Source organism: Heptranchias perlo, chromosome 14 (genome assembly GCF_035084215.1).
Source record: "Heptranchias perlo isolate sHepPer1 chromosome 14, sHepPer1.hap1, whole genome shotgun sequence".
Classification (NCBI taxonomy): Eukaryota; Metazoa; Chordata; class Chondrichthyes; order Hexanchiformes; family Hexanchidae; genus Heptranchias; species Heptranchias perlo.
Window position 1 is genome coordinate 36375710 of NC_090338.1, and position 21342 is coordinate 36397051.

At 39.9% G+C, this 21342-nt stretch overlaps 1 protein-coding gene across 1 annotated transcript in view; it reads right to left on the reverse strand.

Moving 5' to 3' along the window:
• Positions 1 to 21342, reverse strand: part of LOC137332206 (collagen alpha-1(XXIII) chain-like) — a 236989-nt gene that overhangs the window by 84411 nt on the left and 131236 nt on the right. The window contains exons 7-8 of the mRNA XM_067995902.1: positions 9900 to 9926; positions 5410 to 5508 (exon numbers count right to left, since the gene is read on the reverse strand). Of these exons, the coding sequence (XP_067852003.1) occupies positions 5410 to 5508; positions 9900 to 9926 (126 nt within the window). The remainder of the gene's footprint in view (positions 1 to 5409; positions 5509 to 9899; positions 9927 to 21342) is intronic.

Below are 21342 nucleotides of genomic sequence, written 5' to 3' on the forward strand. Positions count from 1 at the left end.
ACCATAGCTCTGGGATTCACTATAGGTGCAGGAATACAAACTGGCTTCAATCCTTTCAGTACCACTGGTTTTTGAGTATTTAAAAAAAGTATGATCTTTATTAAAAACCCATTATATAAAAGCTGCTGTAGTTTTAACCATGCCCCGCAAAAAACCACTGCTATTGCAAAGGTGATCACAGTCATATTGGCCTGGTGGCTTTAGCTGTAGGGTGATTCAAACAATAGCCTAGAGCTTACAACTGCAACCTGTAAGCTTTTGTTTGAATCATAGCCTCAACTACATTTGCTTGTGGCCATGCTCTCTCCACGGGTGAGATTCACCATTTTTTGGCCAGGCTGTAAGGTGGACTATTTTGAAATGGTACGGCATTTGATCTTGACAAAGAGGGGGAGAGGATAAAGAAATAACTGCGGATATGTCTAATGTCCACAAAGTATACCTGCTAGTGCCAGTACAACATACCAATCACAATGGATGAAGCCCCACCCTAGTTGTTGAAGCAGCAAGGTGAGGTGGTGTAAAGATTAAAATTAGGGTTAAAACAGAAAATGAAATGTGACAAAAGGAAAAGAAAACAAACTTTAATTTTGTGGTCATTTGTGATTCTCAAATTAACCACTAGAGGGTACATTTTGCAAGACCAGGCTCCCTGGGTGGAGCCTTGCTTGACAAAACTGTTGGTTGCAGAATCACACAATTGTGTTAAAGTCCTAGCTCCAACCTGTGGAATGAAACTTTACACCAGGAGTGTCTAAAGAACATAAGAATATAAGAATATAAGAAATAGGAGCAGGAGTAGGCCTGCTCCGCCATTCAATAACATCATGGATGGTCTTTTACCTCAATTCCACTTTCCCGCCTTGTCACCACATCCCTTGATTCCCGTAGTGTCCAAATATCCATCAATCTCAGTCTTGAATATACTCAAAGACTGAGCATCCACAGCCCTCTTGGGTAGAGAATTGCAAAGATTCACAACCCTCTGTGTGAAGAAAGTCCTCCTCATCTCAGTCCTAAAGGGCCGACCCCTTATCTTAAGAACATAAGAAATAGGAACAAGAGTAGGCCATACAGCCCCTCGAGCCTGCTCCGCCATTCAATAAGATCACGGCTGATCTTCTACCTCAACTCCATCTTGAGGCTATGACCCCTAGTTCTAGACTCTCCAGCCAAGGGAAACAGCCTCTCAGCATTTACCCTGTCAAGCCCTCTAAGAATTTTATACGTTTCAATGAGATCACCTCTCATTCTTCTAAACTTCAGAGAATACAGGCCCATTCTACTCAATCTCTCCTCATAGGACAACCCTCTCATCCCAGGAATCAATCCAGTGAACCTTCGTTGCACCCCCTCTAAGGTCAGTATAGCCTTCCTTACGTACGTACGGAGATCAAAACTGTATACAGTACTCCAGGTGTGATCTCATAAGAGCCCTATATAATTGCAGCAAGACTTCCTTACTCTTATACTCCAACCCCCTTGCAATGAAGGCTAACATACCATTTGCCTTCCTAATAGCTTGCTGTACCTGCATGTTAACTTTCTGTGTTTCGTGTACAAGGACATCCAAATCCCTCTGAACGCCAACATTTAATAGCTTCTCACCATTTAAAAAATATTTTGTTTTTCTATTCTTCCAACTAAAGTGAATAACCTCACATTTCCCCACATTATACTCCATTTGCCACCTTCTTGCTCACTCACTTAACTTGTCTATATCCCTTTGCAGCCTCTTTGCGTCCTCCTCACAGCTTACTTTCCCACATAGCTTTGTACCATCAGCAAACTTGGATACATTACACTCGGTCCCCTTATCTAAGGCATCGGTGTATATTGTAAACAACTGAGGCCCAAGCATTGATCCTTGTGGCACCCCACTAGTTACAACCTGACAACCCAAAAATGACCCGTTTATTCCTACTCTCCGTTTTCTGTCCATTAACCAATCCTCAATCCATGCTAATAAATTACCCCCAATCCCATGAGCTCTAACCTTGTGTAACAACCTCTTGTGTGGCACCTTATCGAATGACTTCTGAAAATCCAAATATAATACATCTACTGGTTCCCCTTTATCTACCTTGCTAGTTACACTCAAAAAACTCCAGTAGATTTGTCAAACATGATTTCCCTTTCATAAAACCGTGTTGACTCTGCTGCAAGGATCAGTGCTTGGGCTTCAGCTATTTACAATCTATATTAATGACTTAGATGAAGGGACTGAATGTAATCTATCCAAGTTTGCTGATGATACAAAGCTAGGTGGGAAGATAAGCTGCGAGGAGGACACAGTCTGCAAAGGGATATAGATAGGTTAAGTGAATAGGTACAAAGGTGGCAGATAGATTATAATATAATATGGGGATATGTGAGGTTATTCACTTTGGTAGGAAGAATAGAAAACAGAATATTCTTTAAATGGTGAGAAACTATCAAATGTTGGTGTTCAGAGAGATTTGGGTGTCTTTGTACACAAAACACAGAAAGTTAACATGAAGGTACAGCAAGCTGTTAGGAAGGCAAATGGTATGTTGGTCTTTAATGCAAAGGGGTTGGAGTACAAGAGTAAGGAAGTCTTGCTACAATTGTGCAGGGCTTTGATAAGATCTCATCTGGAGTACTGTGTACAGTTTTCATCTCCTTACCTAAGGAAGGATATACTTGCTTTAGAGGCGGTGCAACGAAGGTTCACTAGATTGATTCCTGGGATGAGAGGATTGTCCTATGAGGATAGATTGAGAAAAATGGGCTTATATTCTCTGGAGTTTAGAAGGATGAGAGGTGATCTCATTGTAACGTATAAAATTCTTAAAGAGCTTGACAGGGTAGATGCTGTGAGGCTGTTTCCCCTGGCTGGAGAATCTACAAATAGGGGCCATAGTCTCAGGATAAGGGGTCGGCGATTTAGGACATAGATGAGGAGGAATTTCTTCACTCAGATGGTGGTGAATCTTTGGAGTTCTCCACCCCAGAGGGTTGTGGATGCTCAGTCATTGATTATATTCAAGGCTGAGATCGATAGATTTTTGGACTCCAAGGGAATCAAGGGATACGGGGATAGGGCAGGAAAGTGAAGATCAGCCATGATCTGATTGAACGGTGGAGCAGGCGCGAGGGGCGGTATGGCCTACTCCTGCTCCTATTTCTTATGTTCAAATGTTTTAGTTATATTATGATTTTCTAAGTGCCCTGTTGCTACGAACTTAATAATAGATTCCAGCATTTTCACTACTACTGATGTCAGGCTAACTGGCCTATAGTTCCTGTTTTCTCTCTCCCTCCTTTCTTGAATAACGATGTTACATTTGCTACCTTCCAATCTACGGGAACCGTTCTAGAATCCAGGGAATTCTGGAAGATCAAAACCAATGCATCCACTATCTCTGCAGCCATCTCTTTTAAAACCCTAGGATGTAGGCCATCAGGTCCAGGGGATTTGTTGGCTTTTAGTCCCATTAATTTGTCCAGTACTTTTTCTTTACTAATCTTAATTACTTTAAGTTTCTCCCTCTCATTAGACTCTTGGTTCCCCACGATTTCTGGTCTCTTTTTTGTGTCTTCTACAGTGAAGACAGATGCAAAATATTTGTTTAACAGCTCTGCTATTTCCTTATTCACCTTTATAATTTTTCCTATGTCTGCCTCTAAGGGACCCAACGCTTGCTTTCGCTAATCTCTTCCTTTTTACGTATTTATAGAAGCTCTTGCAATCTGTTCTTATATTTCTTGGTAGTTTACTCTCATTCGATTTTTCCCTCTATCAATTCCTTGGTCATCCTTTGCTGATTTCTAAAATTCTCCCAATCCTCAGGTTTACTACTCTTTTTGGAAACATTGTAAGCCTTGTCTTTTAATCTAAGCCATGGTTAGATCACCTTTCCCATGGAGTTTTTATTCCTCAAGGGAGTGTATATTTGTTGAGAATCATGAATTATTTCTTTAAATGCTTATCTACCACCATATCTTTTAATTTAATTTTCCAATCTACCTTAGCCAACATAATTCACATTGTTTAAAATTTAAGACCCAAGTTTTGGACTTAACTACATCACTCTCAAACTCAATATGAAATTTTAAAATATTATGATCACTCTACCCCAGAGGATCCTTAACTATAAGATTACTAATTAACTATGTCTCATTGCACAATACTAGCTCGAAAATAGCCTGTTCCCCAATTGATTCCTTGACATATTGTTCCAGAAAACTGTCTCGAATGCATTCCCTGAACTTGTCTTCAAAACTACTTTTGCCAATTTGGTTTTCTGCCCCTTCTTATTTCTTAGCTCCACCCATACTGTTTCTACATTCTGATTGCCTTTATCTCATCCTTTATTATGATGGGCTAACCAACCCCGCCCCAACCACCACTTTCCCATTTTACCTATCTTTTCTAAAAGTCAAGTCTCCTGGAATATTTAGTTCCCAAACTTGGTCACCTTGCAACCACGTCTCAGTAATGGCTACTAGATCAAACACATTTATCTCTATTTGTGCCATTAATTCATCTATCTTGTCTTCTTGCAAAATTACTCTTAAAGTCCTCATTTAATGTTTGTGGACTGATGTGAAGTATTATAAAATCATGGAATCACAGAATCTTACAGCACAGAAGGAGGCCATTTGGCCTATCGTGCCTGTGCCAGCTCTTTGAAAGAGCTGTCCAATTTAGTCCCACGCCCCAGCTTTTTCCCCATAACGCTGCAAATTAGTTCTCTTCAAATACATGTCTAATTGCCTTTTGAAAGTTCCTATGGAATCTAATTTCACCACTCCCTCATGTAGTGCGTTCCAGATCTTAACAACCCTCTGTGAAAAAATCTCTCTTAATTTTCCCTCCAGTTCTGTGACCTTTGGTTACCAGCCCACTTGCCAGAGGAAAGTTTCTCCCAACTTGCTCTATCAAACCCCTCATAATTTTGAATACCTCTATTAGGTTTCCCCTTAACCTTCTCTGCTCTAAGGAGAACAATCACAGCTTCTCCAATCTCTCCACATAACTGAAGTCCCTCATGCCTGGTATCATCCTGGCAAACCTCCCCTGTACCTTCTCCAAGACCTTAACATCCTTCCTAAAGTGTGGTGCCCAGAATTGTACACAACACTCCAGCTGAGGTCTAACCAGTGATTTGTAATGGTTCAACATGTATGGGGGCTGAAATTGATCTTCAGCATTAGCACAAAATGAGTGATAACGAATTGGCAGTCTATTTTACACCCCGCCCATGTAAAATGCCTGCTATTACATCTCCCGTTTGGTGCTACTGCTGAAGACCAGTTTCACTCCCACTGTAGTTACTACAAAACATACTAAACAAAAACTGATAGGTAAGAAAGTTAATCACACAATATTTATTTCATATTCTACACATGCTGTGTATCTGAACAGGTAGTAAATTTCCTTACAGATGCACCTGGAACTCCACGTGGGCCATATTTTCCTGTGTCTCCTTGGGGACCTGTTGGACCTGGAGGACCTGCTGGACCAGAATGACCTTGGTCACCCTATACATTGAAGCAAAAATAAAGAGTAAGTATTGTACAAGAAGAAACAACAGGGATCACATTCAATTTTGACCGAGGCGCAAACTGGGTGCGAGTAGATTGGCCGCTCACTATACACCCCATCTGATTTTCCTTGCAGTTAACATTGCCGAAGTTGAATTTTACCCCCAACATTTGTAACACTAATTAGTGTGACACATCTTGTAAAATGTTAATAGTATCCTAATTTAACTCTTTGCATTCTAATAAATATGAATTCATATAAATAAAATGGGTTGCTGTTCGAAGTCTTAACTTAACAAAGAAAAAAGGATTAATCATTTCATTTAAGCAATATAGGGGATGAATTTGAGTGTAGGCTGAACCCCTCCATCTGAATCTATCGAGAACCCACCACTGACCATTTGGTTTAAACTGCATTCACAGCAAAAAAAAAATCAAGCCTTAATTATCCTGTAAATAAATCTGCAGCAGAAAGACCAATCAGATCTTTAAATTAATTTTTTTGCTTGGACACAGAAAAACTTCTCGTTTGAATCCAATATTGATTCAAAAACTTAGCAAAAATCTTGCAGCAGATTTTCAATGACAGTATAAATGTCACTGTAAATATATAAACTATCACTACATTGTAGCTGGTGTCAGAATTTGAAAGTCGATGTAAGTAGCGAGGTGGCATTATATGGTCCATTTATGTCACTGTTGAATGAGAGCTCCATCGCCAGGAATTTCCTCAGGGGTTCTCCAGATTAACTGCTATAACTTTGGTGAAAAATCTGTGGAAATCCTGTTTACATGGTATATCCGGGCTTTCAGTCAAAGTTACAGCAGCCGATTGGACAATGTATTCATATTCAAATGCCTGCTTAAAAACTCTTAGCTTTCTGCTGATTGAGAAAAATTGATGGGATTATCATTTCTTTTCAATCAGTAGAAATATAATGACACACAAGACCACCAGAGTTTGGAAAAAAAAGTAAAAAGCTATTTTCTTACCAGCTGCCACTGATGTGAAGCAAAAGCAATGGAGGGCCAGCCACTGAAGATTGTATTGCTTATATTGATACTGATACTGGCTGGCCTTTTTGCAGTGTGTTTTTGGCACCTACTTGGAGTGAATGAGAGGAACTGTCTTCTCAGGATCTGGACAAAACCTTGTCTGTCTATTTTGATCATATTGAACTGTATTAGCAGACAGCTAGATGCAGAGCTGTGCCGTCTGCTGCAAGGACACCTGCAGCTACCATGCGGCATAGGGCTGGCACATCCAGTGATAGTAATGGTCAGCAGTGGCCTGAAACTTGGTTCCACCTCCTTGCTGGTGTGCATTAGTGCTGACCTATGGGGAGGTGATATGGAATGGCACAGTGGGTCATGCTTCTCTTAACCACTTTATGCAGCACCATCTCCACTTCAGAAGCCATCAAACAGGATTCTAGCTCTTCTGTCATTTGCCTGCATGTTGAGTTTCCTTTCTCTTCACTTTTGCCTACCACTTCTTAGTCCTCTCCTCTTCAGCCTTAGAAAATGTTGTTGAATGGCTTGAGATGTTTTTTGAACCTTTCCAAAACCTTTCAGAATGTGGTCCCCCTTTTTGGATGTTCTCCTTTAATAGTCCCCTTTAAATTTAATTTGCCTAAAAATTTCTGCTCCCACTATGAGTGTGCTCCTTTGCATCAATCCAAATCTGCACCTGAAGCTACAATAATGCTCTATAAGGCTATGCCCGAGAGAAACAGTGGATCCCTTTAAATAGCGTTTGAAATGTCTGCGGGGAGATGAAGCAGAAGGCAGTGAGCGTGGGCCGGCAGCAGTCTGCAGTATTTTTGTGGAGCCATATGGGTGATATTTTTGCAGATGAGTCCGATCAGGGTAAAGGGTAGGTCATGTCTAACAAACCTAATTTAATTTTTTGAGTTAGTAACTAAAGTAGTAGACAGGGGACTGTCAATGGATGTAGCGTATATGGACTTCCAGAAAACATTCAACATAAGAGACTGTTAGCTAAAATTAAAGCTCATGGAATTGAAGGCAAATTATTGACCTGGTTAGGAGATTGGGTAGCTGGTATAAGACAGAGAGTAGGGATAATGGGTATGTACTCGAATTGGAGGGAAGTAACTAGTGGTGTCCCACAAGGATCTGTGCTGGGGCCTCAACTATTCATTATATTTATTAATGACTTAGATAACACAATAGAAAGACATGTATCCAAGTTTGCCAATGACACAAAGATTGGTGGCATAGTAAGTGGTGTAGATGGGAGCATAAAATTACAAAGAGACATTGATAGATTAAGCGAGTGGGCAAAACTGTGGCAGATGCATTTCAACGCATGTTAGTGCGAGGTCATCCATTTTGGACCAAAAAAGAATAGATCCAAGTATTTTATAAATGGTGAAAAGCTAGGAACAGTAGAGGTCTAAAGCAATTTAAGGGTCCATGTACACAGATCACTAAAATGTAGTATTCAGGTACAAAAAATAATCAAAAAGGCTAAAGGAATGTTAGCCTTTATAACTAGAGGGCTAGAATATAAAGGGGAGGAAGTTTTGTTACAGCTATACAAAGCTCTGGTTTGACCACATCTGGAGTGCTATGTATATAGTTCTGGGCACCGCACCTTACAAAGGATATATTGGCTTTGGAAGGAGAGCAACGCAGATTCACCAGAATGTTACCAGATCGCCAAGGGTTAAATTATGAGGAGAGATTGCATAAACTAGGCTTGTATTCTCTGGAATACAGAAGCTTAAGGTGGCACAGGCTCGAGGGCTGAATGACCTAATCCTGTTCCTATGTTCCTATCAGGATGCAACAGATATATACAGAAATTTAGAACCTATTCAGACAGAATTGCAGAAATAGACAACCAGATATACACACAGACACACAATTTAAGAGCAATTCATCATTACTTTTATATACTAATTTTGGGATCAACCAGCAATCGTGAAAAGGTGACTTACTGACAAAGTAATTTGGACTTGGTTGCTGACCCACCATTGGGGTAATGCTTGGTTCAGTTGGTACGCCAGCTAAATCTTTTGCTTTCCTGAGTTACTTTTTGCTCCTCTGACAGACAAAATCCAACTATGCCCACTATTCCCATACCATTCACTTATAAGCTGCTTTTGAGTATGCACTTGTGACTTAGCAATTCTAAGGCAGGAGAGACTCATCGTCAGGACTGACAGGAAGTTAATACGGCCTGCCATTATTGTTTCATTTACAACGGAAATCAGTATAATCTGACTTAATTGGCCCTTAAGAAGGCTGACATGTGTTTCATGCCTTTTTTTCAATTTTCTTGTTAAACTTTCAGATCAGAATGTAACAATCAGAGGAAAATTCAGAGCAGCACTAACAATGAAAAATCTCTTTGTTAGTGCCTTGCTCAGGGATTTGCAAGCTTGTTAGAATTGATAATTTTAGTGCAAGGGTTGTCCCAAGCTAAGCAACTCTGGAGCCAAGTGGGCAGAGTCCAAATGATGTCCAGGCCTCTATTAATGTCAGCTTAAACTGATATGCATGAGAATTGTTTGGAGACAGCTGTTCCCTGATTTTACCCTTTCCCCTGTCCCTTACTTGGTATAGAGCTTTAACTGGAAACTCAACAGTATGGGAATTAGTCCTGAGTTGCATGGTAAGGAGACCTCCGTAACTCACTTGCCATTTTGTCATTTGTGAATTAGGTGTTCTCCTTCAATCGTTATATAAATATTATATTCAACAACATCCTATCCAGTATGTTCTAGTTGTTTTGTCACCCACATATTTAAATTAGTGATAATTTGCAGGACAAAGAAACTAACCCTTTAAATATTTAAATAATAGTATGAGACCAATATATTTAAATAGAAATAAACAAATTTACCTTTATTTTTCTAAATGATTAAAGAAGTTATATGCAATAACAACAATCATTAAAATATGACCCACCCAAGCAATCATTTATTTTTGACTTACATAAGCTCTTTTAAAGTAAAAAAAAGTTATTCACTCATTATCTCTAACATTGGCAGGACCACCCTTTTGGATCATTGGACATTTTTTAATGTAGCATATTTTTATTTTAAAAATTATAAAGAAAGATGGACCCTAATAATAAAAGCATGCATCACAGTGACCTTTATTTTAAAATACCTTAATTAGGGTAATTAAAGCATGCAGCTTCTTTAAATATGAAACAGTTCATTATGTTTTGTAGCATCAAGTAATAGAATCTGTATGCAGTCATTCTTGCCAGTGTATTCTGGGAGCTGGGGACAGCAATTGAATAAGGAATCTCAGCAAGAAAAACAAATGACAAATAGAGAACATACTACAGGACTAATTAAGTTACAATTAGAAACATTACAATTTTAGTAATAAAATAAACAATTCTCTACCTTTTCTCCTTTTGGTCCAGGATGTCCCTAAAAAATGAAATAAAAGATTTTTTGTAATTAAGGCATATTTTATGCAAAACATACTGTTTTTAATATTTCCTTTTTGAACATTTTATGGTGATTATTTGTGCTTATCAAGATGAGGGATATCATCAGTACTGAGAAATAAAATACATTTCCACTTTTGCCACCCAGTGTCAACATCATTGTTAGGTGCAGAGTAAAGTTTCTGCCACTCTACTCCAACAATGGGCGTTAGCCTTAACTTTAGCAGTGTACTCCTTATTTTATTATGTTACTTTTTCTACAACTATCCTTATGGACTTTGGCTCTAGATTGAAATCTCACTCAATTTGGGATAACACACCATGGTCACAGTCATATAAGATTCATGACTTTGGCAAGAACAGTCTCAATGCTGCAAGCAGGGTGGAAACCAAACTAAAGGCCTTCAAACAGGGGAGTTCTAGGAGAAATGGGCATGGAGTTGGGAGTCGATGACAAATTCTTTTTTTAATATTCCTCAGAATTTGAGTGATGCTTGAAGGCCTCATTTATTGCCCATTCCTAGTTGCCCTTAGAAGATGGCCTCCTTCTTTGAACTGCTGTATTTGAGGATGATGTATGAGTTCTTTAATGAGAGGTTAATGATGATCATTTTGAAAGGGAGAGGGACAGTGCATAAGCAAAGACAGTCATTAACAGCGTTAGCTAACATAGGGGCCAGGAGTCATATGCAGCATTTCCATTAAAAATCAAGCCACAGAAAATTAGCACAAACACTTCACAAAGGTCAGGAAAATTGGGAAAGGAGAGAGAAAAGCAGTGGAAAGTTGAGATTTCAGTAAGGGCGATCAGGCAGTGGAAACACTATGGATAGAGTTAAGGAACAGGAAAGGATAATGTGGCAGGGCGATGCATAAATACAGAAATCAGGGAAGCGTGTAGCAAATAAAATGTGCTTATAATGGGAGATTTTAATTTTCATAGTCTGGGAGAAGCAGAACAGCTCATATAGTGAAGGCAAAGAATTTCTAGAATGTATTCAGGACAGTTTACTGGAACAATATGTTTTAGAACTGACATCAGAACAGACCATATTAGATTTAGTACGAGTAATGAACAAGAACTAATTTACAATCTGACGGTAAGGCAACATCTTGCAAATAGTGACCATATGATTTTATATTAGGTTTGAGAGGCTATTAGGGTAAGAGGCTAGAAGCTATGGAGCAGCATGGAAATTTAGGTGTTCATGTAAACAAATCACTAAAAACTAGTGCACAGGTACAAAAAATAATGAAAAAAGACTCATGGAATATTGCTCCTTTCCTCAAGGGGGTTGGAGTGCAAAAGTGAGGAAGGGATGCTTGGTTGTATAGAGCCTTGGTCAGACCCCATCTGGAGTACTGCGGTCAGTTTTGGGCACCAAACCTTAGGAAAGATATGTTGGTCTTGGAGGAGGTACAGCACAGATTCACCAGAATTATACCAGGGCTTAAAGGGTTATATTACAAGAATAGGTTGCATAAACTTGGTTTGTATTCCCTTGAGTTTAGAAGGTTGAGGGGGAGATCTAATCAAGGTCTTTAAACTGAAAAAGGGACTCGGTTGGTCGATACAGAGGAACATCTTCTCTGGTGGGGGAATCCAGAACAAGGGGACATAATCTTAAAATTAGAGCTAGGCCATTAAGGATTGAAATCAGGAAGAACTTTTTCACACAAAGGGTAACAGAAACCTGGAACCCTCTCTCCCTCAAATGGCTGTGGATGTTGGGACAATTGAAATTTTCAAGACTGAGATTGATAGATGCTTGTTAGTTAAGGGTATCAAGGGATATGGAGCAAAGGCGGCTATATGGAGTTGAGATACAGATCATCTATAATCTAACTGAGCACAAGCTAGAGGGGCTGAATGGCTCACTCCTGTTCCTATGTTTACATGTTCCTAAGGAAGGTCAAAAAAACATTACTGCAAATTATCTGCCGCCCTGTAACATCTTGTAACAAATCTTACAAACTTCTAGCATTACTGCACGATTTGCAACATGTACTAAGTACTTCAATTTTCCACAGAGAGGGCAATGAAAATATCAGTTTCTCAGTCGATTTAAGTGATGACAAATCACTTTAACCAACAAATCACTAGTTAATGGCCAAAACATCTGTTTACCCAGATAAGCAATCTTACTTGTGGGTAAACAGATGTTTTGTCCCTCAGCAAGTGAATAACTGCTTTGTTTGTGTGAACAAAGTTATTATACAATCATGCACATTTAGCATGTGAGCCACTTCAACCTCCCAGAACAATTTTCTCCCCCATAGAGTTTTCCCATATGGTTCACATGAAATTATTTCCTCTACAGTGTGGCTGGAAATACATTATTGGGGGGCAGGGTGGGGGGGGGGGGGCGTTCACTGTGGAAACTACCTTGAGAGAATTATTCCATTCAATTTCTCTGTCATTTGATCCTTCATGATTATTTAAGTACATACTATGAAGCTGATTTAACAGGAGATATGGGTTTAATATTTGCTATTTGTTTTTTTTAAAAAAACAGTTTGAGGAGGGGAGTCAAAATCTAACCCTCCTTCACAAACGGTCACCAACAAACCAGGCAAGCTTCAAACATTGCACCCCTTCCATGTTTTTTGGCTTATTCTTAAATTAATGTTAGTAACCTTGTGAAATAAGAGGTGATCGTAAAATTAGATAGACAACGAAGTCTGGAGACAAGGTTCACAGTGCCCTCAGCTAGTTTGGAGGAATTACCGCGATTGTGAGAATCACTAATAGTGAGATTATAGAATGCTGCATCTGGTCTGTAATGTTTCTTTTTTCAGTGGGGCGAGGTTTTTCTTCCCTCCCCGGTAAATTGTAGCAGTTGAATTTAATAGATATCCAAAATAGCAAATAGTAAACTTATGCCTCCTGTCAAATTAGCTTCATACCATGAATATGAATGACTAGAAAGGATCAAATTATACAGAAATCGGAGCAGAACAATTCACTCAAAAGGCAGATTTGCATATAAATACTTTTCCTCCACAATAAAGGTTCACAGAGAACACACAAAATTGACTGGTTGAGTTTATTGATTCTATTAAATCAGTGTCCGTTAAACTGATTTATATAGAATATGAAAATTGAAACCAATGTAGACATAAGGAATTAATTTACTTATTGAAGGATTTAAATAACAGGTATTTTGCACCTTCCATACTATATGTAATATGGCATAGTAGAGACACATTTACAAATTGTACAGAGTGCAGCACAGGAAAGACAAATCTAAAGTTTGAATACCTAGAACCTCAATAACGGAGGGTCTGGATAGAAGTTTACTCTGATTCATTTTATTTTTGGGGAATGAGAAGAGCCCTTCAACTTTTCCTCACATTCACATTCTGATCTGTCAGACTTTTGCCTCCTACACTGCTCCACTAGCTCATTGCAAATATCAGAATAGTATCTGATCTTTCTCCTGGGCTCTTTGAAGCCGCCTGGTCTGAAGACTGACTTTAGCAACTTCTCCATTTCCCTATCAGTTTCTCCAATTCATATTTCACCCCACAACCTTCTACTTTGGACTGTTTTACTCGTGGTTAGTCTTTCAAAGCCTGACTGCGAATGTCAACTGTATACGATACAACACTTTCTCACCTCTTTATAGCCTTTGAAAAAAAAATCTGTTCCACATGCTATTACAACTATTAACTGCTACTTTCTACTAGTAATTAATGTATTTGGAAAAGAGAAAGACTTGCTTTTATATAGCCTCAAGATGTCCCAGAGCGCTATTCAGCCAATTAAGTACTTTTGAAATGTAGGCACTGTTGTAATGTTGGGATCATAACCTTTACCTGTTGTTCCCCCGTTTATTCTTTGTTTGAGTTTGCCTTTCTTTTTTCAGTTTTGATGAAGCCTCTACTAAAATTTTATCTCATCTTTTTTATTTTCAGATGTCAACTGACCTGCTGCGTTTTCCAGCATTTTTTGTTTTCATTTCAATTTTTTGGCATTTGTAGTCTTTTTCCTTTGATCTATAACAATTGCCACAAAACTTTAGGGATTATGTTACAAAATATTTACACAGGAGCTGAGCTGTAAAGTGTATTGAAGCCATGTAACTTAGTTCGAGTAATTTTTCAAGGCTGTGTTCCCAGTGAGAACAGACTAGAAAATCAGGATTTCATTGTTGTAGTCCCATCTCCGCTAGAAAGGTCTGGGGGGCGGGAACGTTCAGGGTGTTTAAACGACCCCTGAATTTTCTCTAATTTTAAAAAATAAAATCGGACCACTCCTTTTTTCCAGAGAACGTGCCTTAGATTACTTAATAGGACATAGAAACAACAGATGTTCTTCCAGAGCTAGTCATCTCTGCAGAAGGACGTTCATCGCTCAACGTCCCAGAAGTCGACATCATCATCCAAAGAAAGGCAAGGCAGTCAACTCAACTCCTCAGCCCATAAGGACAAGGTTGTATAAGTTTTGGAACATTGCTAACCACTAGCACATAGGCTCTAATTTGTTCAAGACACTGGCTTTCTAATGCTAACTGGTCAGCCATCAAGGAGCTAAACCTTAAATTAATCGCACCAAATTGTATCAGTCTCGACACTGATCTCGATGGTAATTTGATAACGAATGATACATCTAATTCTGAATCATGGTGATATCACTGAACTGCCTTTATAACCTCTGCTGTTCATTTTGTTAGATAACCCAGTCTACAACTATTTCTGTCTATAACTATTTCTATCCACAGTTGTTTACATACTCAATGTTTAAGTTTAAGTATTGCCAATCGTTATTTTGGAGTTAATAAACAATTGCTAGTGCATGACTTGTCTGACTTCTTTGATGATTTGGCAAGAAGGGGTTAATTCACTCACTTAGAATGTGGGTATCCTAATTGAGGGTTGGTAAGGAAAATTCATTCAATCCGAACTGGGTGACGTGAGAATATTTGGTGAGCCAAACTTAGGCATCACTCACCCTAGGCATAGGTTAGGAGGTAAACCCTACACAGTTCCTTAGTGAGAAGCTAAGGTGAAGGGGTTAAGGATTCGTTTGGTTCCTTGATATATCTGTCTGGATACTAACCCCAGCATTCTTAGATAATGTAGACAAACAGAGCAGCCAATTTGTGCACAGCAAAGTCCCACAAACAACAATGAGATAAATGACCAGATAATCTTAAAAGGAGATATGGAAGGAAAAATCTGAAAACAGGAAAGCAAGTTTACAACAGCTCCATGTGCTGTCAGTAGTCTAAAATGATCAAATAAAGATCCTGTACTGAGTTCTTTTTGACTATCAAACAGAAAGTCATTTAAAATGGAAAATTAAAATGTTAAGTATTGGGAATGCAACCACTGTATAGTTCAAAAATTACCATTCCCAGCAAAACTAGAGATGACAGATAATCTAGCAAGCAATTGGAAAACATTCATGGGAGTTGGGACAACTTTGACATTGCATCATGCCTCACTAAACAGCCAAACAATATTAGAACTCCCACATTTATTGCAGTATGGACAAGAGAACAGTAAAAATGCTTGATGGCCTTCAGTTTGAAACAGATGAAGACAAGATTGATATAAAGGTCATTCTAAGCAAGATGGATCAATTTTATATTGGCAAGACGGATCAAATCTATCTAGTCATTATAGAGCAAAATCGGGCGCGGTGTAAAACGGTGTTCCACCCAAACCTGCCTCGTTCCTGACGAGTGGGTCAGGTTAAAATTGGGGCTACATTTTCTGAAGAAACAATAGAGAGTCATATGTAGCGAGTCTCCACACCTTCGAACCTGTAACTATGGAGCTCTAGAAGAAAGTCTAATCAAAGACAACAGTTACTGGGATACAGAACAGTGGTACTAAGAAGAGGATTTCACAAGAATCTGAACTGGCATTGAATGCTTTTATTGACATGTGTAAACCTAACGAAGTGACAGCAAAGCACCTGAAAGAAGTAAGCACCCAGGGAGAAGCGTAATACGGTACCCACGGCGGGTGTGTTCATGCAAACGCGATTTGCCCTTTATACACAATGGCTGGTATATCGGTACAATATTCCTGGATAAGAATGAGATTAGAAGAGCATGACTATCATTTTAGGGATTCCGTAAAGCTGGATCTTGCCAAAGAAAATGATAAGATATGGAGCGGAGCTGGGGTACAATACGATTAATAAGATGTGAATGGGTATGAAATTAGTATTTAGGACTGTTGAAAATGTTACATTTTAAAGGAGAGTTTAATTGGTGCAATACACATCTAGAAAGAATCTCAGGTTTCATTTCACCTTTCAATTCAACGGTCTCTACCTATATGTTGAAATTCTCTCTTTAAAAAATTGTTGTAGGTCACCCTGGTCTGTCACTTGAATCTTCGATCCTAGGTGAAACGGAAGCTGAGGCTACAGAACAGGAGAGAACATTCAGCCGAACAAATCCTCGACCAGATGACCTCGGTCCGCCAATGCACCCGAGCGAACATGTGTTGGAAATATTACCAACTCTGCCGCCAACGACTCTGACGATGAGGCAGGCAGGATATAAACTGAGACCAGGGGGGCATGCGAACAAGAAGTTTACTGAGTGCCATAGATGAGGTGAAATTAGGTGCAAACGGCCCTCTGACTTCCATGAGGATAAATAATTATTCTAAGAATTTTCTGGACATCTTGGGGATAATTTTCACCTTCGCCGCCTGGGAATAATGTGGTGGAGCAGATTAGCCCACTATACTTAGGAATGCCCGATAAACATAATGGATACTAAAATGAAGAGAGAAGTGTGCAGTTTTTCAGCACTGACATTTCTCACACTGCTGCTCACAAATCAGAAGCGAAATAAAATATAATGGGTAAACTACTTCAAGATTAATCAGTAAACACAGCTGTTTTGCCCGAAATAAAGGAGCACTTAAGATGCTATAACCGGCAACTTTGAAATTGACATTAATGCAAATCACTAATGCTTATCGCTTTTTGGCCAATATAAGCAACTGCCCATTTTAAACGTAGACATTTTAAGTGGTGGGCTCTGTACTTAGCATGGAAAAATGAGCCTAGTTGAAGCAATGCCAATGAAAAGATATCTGACTCAACAAGGATAAAATGAAGTTCAAGGAATGAGAAGTGAAATATTTGGCCGATTGATTTTGAAAATGGCTATAAACTGGGTCTTTCTCCCATCAATAAACAAGGGGGAAAATGTTACCTTCACCACATGGGCAGTAATCTGGTGGAGTGATTATCCTTATGTAATTCCCCTTGTTATGCGAGCAGGAGCATTAGAATCATCTGCAGATGTAGCAGAATTGCCAACAAGAATACATCTACTCCTGTTAATGCAAGGTCAATTTTGCAAATTATTTAGTACAGTAGTTTAAATTAAGCAATTTTAATAATACAACACTGGAGGTTTTTTGCTCAATTTCAATTCAAATTAACCGATAATTTGAAGTAAGAATTCATAGTAGACTGTACTGGCAGGAGCAGAAGAGAAATTATCAGCGGGAGAGACACAAAGAGCAGGAGAGGAAGAAGGAGAATCATGAACAAGGAGAGCAAATGTGAACAGGAGTGTATTTAGTATTCACAGGAGTCAAGAAAACAAATCAAAGTTTGGGATGTATAGCTAAGAATGTGACTTATAACTCAAATGAAGTGATGCTGCAATTGTAGCTGGTCTAGAGGACACTGCATTTAGAATACAGAATTGCAGGTCAAATGTAGAATTATTGAAGGTAGTCCAATAGAGGGCCACGAGGCTGATTCCTGAAGTAAGAGGACTGATTTAGGAGGAAAGATTATGGGGTACATTTTCATCTTCAAGCATTCATTGAGTGGGTGGTGGGCGGAGCAATCGGAACAATTCCCAATCTTTTTTTATTCGTTCATGGGATGTGGGCGTCGCTGGTGAGGCCAGCATTTATTGCCCATCCCTAATTGCCCTTGAGAAGGTGGTGGTGAGCCGCCTTCTTGAACCTCTGCAGTCTGTATGGTGAAGGTTCTCCCACAGTGCTGTTAGGAAGGGAGTTCCAGGATTTTGACCCAATATCACTAATGAGAAGCCCAAACATTTTGATGGTCGGGCTCAGTTTGCATTCTATTGGCAATCTACACATTTCCAGTTTTGCAGCCACATTGCTTGGACCTGCAGCAATGGATTAAAGGGGAGGGTTGGGCTAATTGGAGTTGGGGGGGGGGGGGGGGGGCGGGGAGGTAGCGAAGAGCATTAATAAAAAGAGGTGGAGAATATTGGGCCGGGAGAGCTATTATAGTAAAACTGAAAACACAAACCTGCCAAATATTTTAATTTTTAATGTTGCCAGGCCTGCTTCTTTTAAGTGACACTGGTCCAGGGCTGATTAGTGGGCAGGTCCAGCACTCAGTGGGTGCCATACTGAACACCACCAAAATGGCATCCAGGTCCTAAGGACCCCAATTTGGATTGGTTAATGAGCTTCCCATTTAGTTCCAGCAGGAGTGCTGCCTGCCTAAATCGAAGGCCTTTTGAAAATCGCAGCAGGTGGTACTTGGGCAGGAAGTCAATTTTAATGTCGATACCGTTCCATTCACACTGAGAAATGGAATAACCTCTGTAACCTTCTCCAGCCCTACTACCCTCCGCTCCGATCTCTGTGCTCCTCCAAATCTTGCCTCTTGTGCATCCCTGAGTTTAATCACTTCACCATTGGTGGCTGTACCTTCAGCTGCATAGGCCCTAAGCTCTGGAATTCCCTCCCTAAACCTCTCCACTTCTCTTTCCTCCTTTAAGGTGCTCAGTAAAACCTACCTCTTTGACCAATCACCTGTTCTAATATCTCCTAATGTGGCTCAGTATCAAATTTTGTTTGATAATGCCCTTGTGAAATATCTTGGGCATTTTATTACATTAAAGGTGCTATATAAATGCAAGTTGTTGTTGTAGTAGAGATCTCAAAATCGGGACCTGTGTGTCTTGGGACTTTAATCTCTGGAGAGGAAGATGAGAAAGTACTAGATGGATGACTTTTAAGATTTTCACAGCTATGGGAAGTTTCGATCTAGGAGAGTAATTCTGTGGAGTGCAACATTTGAGGACTAGTGGACACAGTTTAAAGTTATCAGAGAACAAGAAGAAATTTAGGCAATTTTTTATTCAGTAAGAGGGTGATAGAATTGTGGGACCGATTACCAATGAGAGTGGTGGAACAGAAAACTATGGCAGGTTTTTAAAAAGGGGCTGAATGAATTCCCATTGGTGAAGGAAATACAAGGCTAATAATTCCAGAATCATAGGAAGGAACATGATGGAAGGTTTGGAGGAGTAGGCTAGATGGACCAATGGTCTTCTGCCCAAAACATTACTTTGTTGCTATTATTGTTGCATCCACAAAATCAAGCAGAAGAGCTAGCGGGAACATGAGAGATATTGGCACTGGGAGCAGGAGATACAACAGCAGCAAGAAAGAAATTGGCAGCGAGAGCCAGCAGGAGTAGCCAAAGTCAGCAATAGGGTCTGTAACTAGAGAGCTGGAAGCAGCAGCAAGAGTGCGAGCCTTGTATATCAACCAAGACCTTGCACACCTCTCACAATGTTTGCTACTTTCCTGCTGCTGTGGATTTTATAAGTTGCAGATTCTCCTGCTGCCTCTTCTGCTGCTCTTTCCCCCTCCTGGGTTTATGAGACACTTCCTTTCCTTCCTCCAGCTAAGACAGTTCACTCCTCCACCCAGTTTACAAGATACTTACTTGCTCCCCCAATGTTCACAAGACACTTCCCTCTCTCCTTCCCCCACGGTTCACAGAACACTGTCGTAGTAATATAGGAACAGGAGTAGGCCATTCAGCCCCTCAAGCCTATTCTGCCATTCAATTAAATCATGGCTGATCTGTACCTCAATTCCATTTATCCCCCTTTGCTCCATATACCTTGATACCCTTACCTAACTAAAATCCATCGTTCTCAGCCTTGAACATTTCAATTGACCCAGCCTTTTGGGGAGCAAGTTCCAGATTTCCCCTACCCTTTGTGTGAAAAAGTGCATCTGGATTTCACTCCTAAATAGCCCAGCTCTAATTTTAAGATTATGCCCTCTTAGTCTGGGCTCCACCACCAGAGAAGATAGTTTCTCTGTATCTACCGTGGTGAATCTCTTTATAACTTTAAACACCTTGATTAGATTACCTCTCAACCTTCTGAATTCAAGGGAATACAAGCCAAGTTTATGAAACCTGTCCTCATAATTTAACCCTTTAATCCATGGTATCATTCTGGTGAATCTGTGCTGTACCCCTTCTAAGGCCAATATACCTTTCCTGAGGTTCGATGACTGCAACTAAACGCAGTACTCCAGATGGGGTCTGACCAAGGCTCTGTACAACTGAAGCACAACCTCCTCACTTTTGTATTCCAACCCCCTTGAGATAAAGCTAACATTCCATTAGCCTTTCTGATTACTTTTTGTGCTTTTAGTGATTTGTGTAGTGGACACCTAAATCCCTTTGCTCCGCCACAGCGCCTAGTCTCTCACCATTAAGAAAATATTCCGATTTGTCAAAGTGGATGACTTCACACTTCCCTGCATTGAACTCCACCTGCTGTAGTTTTGCCCACTCATGTAGTTTGTTTATGTCCCTTTATAACTTCCTGCTCATATCTACATAACTTACTGTGCCTCCTAACTTAGTGTCATCTACAAACTTGGATATACAACTCTCTATGCCTTCATTCAAGTCATTGATATATGCCAAAAAGCTGAGGCCCCAGTACACATCCCTGAAGAACACAATTTGTCACATCCCGCCAATCAGAAAGCTAACCCTTTATTCCTAATCGCCTACATCCTAACCAATTATCGACCCAAGTCACAAGGTTACCTTCAATTCCCTGCACTCTCATTTTTTAAATAAACTTGTGTGGAACCATATCAATGCCTTCTGGAAGTCCATACAGACAACATCCATAGACACTCCTCTATCCATCATGCTAGTGACTCCATCAAAAACTCAACTCCACAGTTCATAAGACACACTTTTTCCCTTCCCTCAGCTCACAGTTCACTTTATCCCCCTCTCCCTGCATTCACAAGACACTTTGCTCCCAGGTTCATATCACATTTCCTTCTCAGTTCACAAGGTATTTTATCCCCATCCCCAAGTTCACATGACATTTCCCCCTTCCCAGTTTACCGATACTTCCTCCTCAGTTTACAAGATACTTTCTCCCTTCTTCTAGCTCACAAGACATTTCCCTCCCTCTCCCAAAGTTCATAAGACATTTTGCTCCTAGGTTCATAATACATTTCCCCCTCAGTTAACAAGGTATTGTTTTCCTTCTCTCCCCATTCATAAGACTTCGGGCGCTAAATTGGGCCGCGTTGCACCCGTTGTTTCGGCGCTACATGGCATCTGACATCCAAGATGGCGTCTTGGATGTGCA